This window comes from Conger conger, chromosome 10 (assembly GCF_963514075.1).
Source record: "Conger conger chromosome 10, fConCon1.1, whole genome shotgun sequence".
NCBI classification, from domain to species: Eukaryota; Metazoa; Chordata; class Actinopteri; order Anguilliformes; family Congridae; genus Conger; species Conger conger.
Window position 1 is genome coordinate 48,977,419 of NC_083769.1, and position 6,794 is coordinate 48,984,212.

A 6,794-nucleotide genomic window follows, 5' to 3' on the forward strand; every position below is an offset into this window, starting at 1 on the left:
CAAAAACATCCACCCTATTATCCTTTTCTGTAGCTGTACACAATTACCAATCAATGAGTCAATGAATGGGCTGCACCTGCAGGAGCCAGCCACACGCATGCAGGGGGCCACAACACCCCCCTCCATCACCGTCCTCTGCATGGATCAGCATCAGATCTCTCAGGCCATCAAAGGCTTCTGTTTGGTTTATGTCCAATGTTCGGCAGTTTATTCACTTCTGAGTGCTGTTTTTTTATTTAATGTCATTTCAACCAGATCACCATCTGGCTCTTGTATTTCGCGCTGTTCTGCGTTAACGTATTTTATCATTTCCTGGTGCTGTGCGTTCCTGCGGTGCATCGCTGGCCCTGGTCCAAGTCCCGTTCTCCCGTCCCGCTAATTCTAATCCCAATCGAGTGAAACTGTGCTGCCACCCTAATGGGTCCTTCTGTGGAGGGCCTTCTGGGAATCCTGCCTCAAATAGCCTAGTGGTTAAGGTACGTGACTGGGACCCGCAAGGTCGGTGGTTCGATCCCCGTTGGGAGCCACAATAACATCCGCACAGCCGTTAGGCCATTGGCATTGCTCCAGGGGAGGATTGTCTCCTGCTTAGTCTAATCAACTGTAAGTCACTTTGAAGAAAAAGCGTCAGCCAAATGACATGTAATGTAATGTAATGGTGTCTCTTAAATTTCAGACCTCCAGCACCCTCTTCTTCTTTGGTCTCCTGGGACTGGGCGGCCATGTTCTTTTTGTTGTTGTCATTTTGCTGCGTCAGTCCATTTGACTCACTGGCCGTCAAGCCTATAGTTGTTCAGCTCTTCCGTCTGATTTTTTCCAAAGCTTGTGTCACTCTTCCAGTGACCCGACCGGGTATAGAGAAATTAGTTCTATTTCAGGACGGCAGCTGACTCTGATTAAGCTCAAACTTGGCTCCAAACATTGCCCAAGTTCCGTACACACTCGAGGAGAAGAAAAAAAAAAAAAAAAAGGAAAAAAACGTCTGTACACATCAATAATGCAGAAGCTGGCTGAGAAACAGTGAGGTATTCATGAACACCTTCACCCCACGAGGCTGGCTGCTCTCCGTCGCGCATTTACACAGCTGGATCTCCGGAGCGTTTCGGGTAAAACACCATCTGAGAACCCAGCCATGAACTCGTGACCTCAAATCTACCAGGATAAAGACCCTTCGTTATCAAACTGAGCCGAGAACAGGGGTGCTGAGCATACACAGAGAGTCCTCCAGCCAAGCCACTTTGAATGCCTCGGTATTCATTGTATTTGTCATCCTGAATCACCGTCTGATTGGTCCCTTACGCCAGCTGGCTGAATCAGCCCTCTGCCTCTATTGGTTAATTTCCGGGGACACAATGTCGATTTCACAGTTGACATCGACGGGATAGAGAAACTCGTTTACGATGTGGTTTGTGCTGCCAGCCACACAAATGTCCTGAAATATCTGTTAGTAAAGGAATGCCAATTTAAATTTCATTGTGTTTTGGAAACACACAGACAATTTTTGTTGGAAGCTGAGTGTAAATCAAGATGGCACGTTGTGTTGATGTTGAAGTCTGGTGTTATGTAACTTTGAGAACATCGGCCAACTTCCCAGAATGCAGGTATTGTTGGTCTCATTCCTGGAGCAGGTAAGCGCTACAGCTAATGAAACCGAACACTCAGACCTCAGCAAAGGGCAGGAAAACTGATGACCCAGCAGAAAGAAAAAATAGTTTAGGGAGGAAAAACCATTCGTCTTTGGGAGTGTGAAAACACTGTTTTTTGTTTTCTGTTTTCTTTTTTTTCTTTTTTTACTTCGAAACAAATGTTTTCGAGTTCGTATTCTAGAATGTAATTCGATCATTCTGAATGTCCCTACATACACAGGTAAAACCATTCTGAGTGTCCTCTCTTCCAGGGTAAAAGCATTCTGGTTAAAGGGCAAACTGTCCGCTTTAATTTGAGGGTATTTGCATTATATTTACATCCAAAAATCACTGACAAAATGCATACAGACTGCACTACATAAACTTGTGTGAATATGCACTGAAGATGCTGTCAAGCTTTTAATCATATAACAGCCAAAGTTAGTTTAATTTGCTGTTCTCATTTGCAGTGTCTATATTTCCCACAATGCCACTGTGTCATCATTCAGCACGGACTCTTAAGTGGCTCTTAAGAGTGGCTTAAAATCCAACACAGAGCGACATTTTTATTTTTCCGAGCCAGCGGAAAGTCGATGCTTGAATGGACAGGAATGACTTTAGAGAACAGAGCAGAGCAGGCCAGAAATACGACCGAGTCCGCACGAGCACGCTATTCCAAAAACACTGTTCCCTCTCCTTTCCCCAAACCTCGTGGAAGGACACGGGCCTTCTGCAAACACACTGCATTGCACTCTGAGGTGGCGAACTATACCAAGCATCATGATCATCACCGTCACCGTCCACAGCCAACAGGGGAATTGGATCAAGAATTTTTTTTTTTTAAACTGGTTCTTTGGTAGCCCAATTCAGCACAACTTACCCGATCTCCCCATGTGCGTTTCAGACCAGCACCAACACGAGGCTCACTAGGGGCCCCTGGTGGCGTACATCCTCAGGTCAAAACTGTTAACCGTTCGTGGGCCAAGAAGCCTGGCTACGGTCCATCTAAAAACTACTTATTCATTTTCAGGTGGGAATTTTTTTTTTTTTGCTTCCTGGTATAAAAAATATTATACATTTTGATTATGAATACCAGGCGGAAAACATATCAAATTGTACTTCTCAGTCCAATTATCCAAGTGAATGTGCAATACAAGATGTGTTACACCAATTAGTTACATAAAACATTGATGGCCTCTTCTTTATTTGCTTCAGTTATCAATAAGGCCTGATCTGAACGGCTTATCAAGGGTGGGTTAGGGTTAGGGGTGCAAACCTTTCACTCCATTCATGAGTCCAATCATTTTCTCACTTCTTTCTGTATATATGCTCGTGGGTGTCCGCTGAAGACTGGCACCCACGTGAGAAGCATCAGCCAATCGTCTAACCAAGGCAAACGGTGGAGCCATTCATCCGCGGCCAACTTCTCTGCTTGTGTGGAGAGAATGAAAATGTGCTTATTCTAGGAAACAATAAGCACGTTCAGGGCTTAAACAGAAATAACAGAATCAGATTCCACAAGCGAGGGAGAGAAGACAAATACAGGTACAGAAAACAAAATTATTATACAGTACTGTGGAGAAGTCTTAGGCACCCTAGACTTTATTATATATATGTATGTGTATATCTATATATATATATGTATATTACGTGGCCACTACGCGGCCTGTAGTGTAGTGGTTAAGGTGAATGACTGGGACACACAAGGTTCTAATCCCGGTGTAGCCACAATAAGATCCGCACAGCTGTTGGGCCCTTGAGCAAGGCCCTTAACTGTGCATTGTTCCAGGGGGGATTGTGTCCTGCTTAGTCTAATCAACGTCACTCTGGATATGAGCGTCTGCCAATAATGTAATGTTTACTTTTTGTGTGTGTTAGTATAAAAGAACACATTTGAGATTTCCAAATATTAATTTTCCAACAGATTTCATTTTACAGAGACATTTTTGTATTTAATTGACCACTTTTTACATAAAAACTTGATCAAGGCTGTCTGAGATCAGAAGCAAGGAGCCAACCAAAGTCTGCAGAAGAACTGTGGCAAGTTCTCCAACATGCTTGGAACAGCCTCCCTGCTGATTGTCTTATAGAACTTCAGGACAGCGTTGGCTATCTCAGAGAAGTGATGCGGTTTTAACGCCGAAGGGTGGTCACAAAAAATATTGATTTGATTCAGTTTTTTAACTATGTTGCCAAATTACTAAAACGTAATGTAAAATGTATAGTATGTTTATTTAGGACCTTTCATTGAATTATTTTTGAAAGAATCTTATCTGAACAGAATGTTATTACAGGTGCCTAAGACTTTTGCTCAGTACTGTATTTGTTAGTACGTGTTGTGTTCATGAAGGTTGTTATGAACATACTCCACACGCCGGTATTAGCCATTACAAGATTTGAAACAGGTAAGATTTTTGTGTTAAAACATTGTTACAAGACCATTGTAAATCCCTTCCTATCATTGAAAAAGGCTCGCTGACATGTTGACTCACCCTCCGCCTGTGTTTATAGTCCTTAAATTTGTTTTTCAAAATACACAGTTAATGGACCGACACTCTGCAGCAAAACTTTGTATAACTGAAAATTGGTTCTAACGTTCCAAAGCGTTCACAGAGAAAGGGGAGAGATAAACAGTGTTGTGATTTGAGCGTGTTTGTTGCTGCTATTCCTCTCTTGACTGTGAGAAGTCTGAAATTACCTATTGTACCTTTAAATAATTCTCATCCTTATATATGAAATAAACAACGGAAGAAATGGGAGATATTGCAGGAAAGGCATGTTTGTTTATAGGAATGAGACTGAGAGACAACAAAACTCAGAGAAAACTAAATGTAATCAGTATTATACATGTTTAATTTCTCCTGAAAAGCTCAGTCAGTTATTGTCACCCTGTCTTCACAGGTGTAACACGGTCAGAGAATGTCTTTTCTAAAAGACATTTATGTCGACAGTACGATTATAATGTCAGTATATTACAGTACAAATTTTTTTCATCAGCAGTGGCATCTCATCGAAGTCCTTTGAAGCGCAGCGGTCGTCCGTATAAAGTGCACACCACTGTAGAGTCCGCACTCACCCGTCCGGTCGGACACCCAGGAGAGGAGAAGGTTTAAGCTCGACCGGCGTCCCTAAGCAGGAAGTATCCGTGGAGAGAGAGAAGGCTCCCGAGATCAAGGCACCTCATCTTTTCTGGGGAGACATTTCCCGAGGTCGTGTCTCCCGAGGGGACGTGGAGCGGGCGTGGCCCGCGGGGAGGACCTCCACACTGCTGTTGGTCACACGGATCCCGTACCAGCCGGCCCAGAACTTGGTGTCGTTCCCGCCGTGACAGAACCGGACGAAGCGCGCGCCAGGCCCGTAGTCCCGGAACACGTGGGTCATCTGAGAACACGGGGTCAGGGGTCAGGGGTCAGGGATCATCAGCAGATAACAGGCCTATTGCTTTGCTCTCTGTCAGCCTCCTGAGATTAACGGCAAATGTTCCATTTAAGCTGAATGTATTTTGAACTGACCGTGCTTCCCTACTTTATTTTAAACTTACAGTAATTCCCCTGGTGCCACATCAGCAACATGAAGCACAATGCACACAATCAGCAGGTGACACACAAAATAACTATTAGTATGCACGCATGCACGTCCACCCACACGCACGCACAAACGCACACACACCCACGCACATACACACACAACACACATGCACACACACTCACTTACATGCACGCACATACACGCACACATACACACGCACACACATACGCACGTCCACCCACACGCACACACAAACGCACACACACCCACACACATACACACACCACACAACACACATGCACACACACTCACTTACATGCACGCACACACATACGCACGCACACGCGCGCACACACACACATGCACAGACATGCACACACACGCACATGCATGTGTGCACGCAAAGCCAGTTTCCCCCACCTGGTGCCACTGCTGTTCATTCCACTGCTGAAAGTACACGGGTTCTGGAGCAAAGGTCTGCATGACCTGCTTCTTCTGGTTCAGCAGCTCCACACAGATCTCATACATGCACCCACAGTCCCAGCGTGGTGCATACCTGCCATAAACACACACAGATCTCACACCTGCCATAAACACACACAGATCTCACACCTGCCATAAACACACACAGATCTCACACCTGCCGTAACCACACACAGATCTCACACCTGCCATAAACACACACAGATCTCACACCTGCCATAAACAAACACAGATTTCACACCTGCCATAAACACACACAGATCTCACACCTGCCATAAACACACACAGATCTGACACCTGCCATAAACACACACAGATCTCACACCTGCACCCACATCCGTATAAACACACAAAAACACGCACACAGGCATGCATATATAAACACACACCCAAAGTGGCACACACACATACAGTACATGTATTTATACAGACACACAAACAAGCACACATGTACAATTCATGAGATGAGCATTTATTCCTTCACCAGTGTGGAGAAAAAAAAAATAGTCAAACTAATATTCTGGAAGGTTCCCTCACCAGTCGGATATATGAATTTCAGGCTGATATCGGTCCAGGAGGGCCGGCTTGTACCCCTCCCGTTCCAGGTTAATGAGCTGGAGCTTCTTACACTCACTAGAAAACACACAAAAGTTTGACTGTTAAAATGTATTGATGTATATCACACCTTTCAAGCAAAAAGCACAGGGTGCCTTAAAATGCGGCCCCATGTGGCTGAGTTGGAGACATGCCAAATTATTTTTGCAGTCATATTTCTATAACTATACAAACTGCAATGTGATAAAACTGCTAAATGGCGATGCCAGATTGTTTAAAAGACTCTCTGCTAACGAGAACAGTAGTTTAGATGCTTATCAGCCTTTTATTAGCTTATTTATACGTCGCTCTGGATAAGAGCGTCTGCTAAATGCCATGTAATTTGTAGTTTACTACCCTCACCTTGCCACAGAATCAGACAATGAAAGGTTTATTTCAAAACCTAATTTTGAAATAAAGTTCCATTTTAAACTTGAAGCGGGTTGGTGAGAAAGCATTAGGGTGAGTAATCTTTTTTTGGATTGCTTTTTGGACACATTGGGAATGCTTTATAAAAACAGGTAAATTTTCTTTACATTTTGTATCAAAAAATCTGTTTTCATT

At 43.8% G+C, this 6,794-nt stretch overlaps 1 protein-coding gene across 7 annotated transcripts in view; it reads right to left on the reverse strand.

Moving 5' to 3' along the window:
• Positions 1-4,455: 4,455 nt before the first annotated feature.
• Positions 4,456-6,794, reverse strand: part of LOC133139431 (F-box only protein 44-like) — a 6,941-nt gene continuing 4,602 nt past the window's right edge. For all 7 annotated transcript variants that reach the window (XM_061258969.1, XM_061258971.1, XM_061258970.1 and 4 more), the window contains 3 exons: positions 6,174-6,269; positions 5,574-5,709; positions 4,456-5,006 (listed from right to left, as the gene is read on the reverse strand). In XM_061258969.1, the coding sequence (XP_061114953.1) occupies positions 4,806-5,006; positions 5,574-5,709; positions 6,174-6,269 (433 nt within the window). In that variant the 3' untranslated portion in view covers positions 4,456-4,805. The remainder of the gene's footprint in view (positions 5,007-5,573; positions 5,710-6,173; positions 6,270-6,794) is intronic.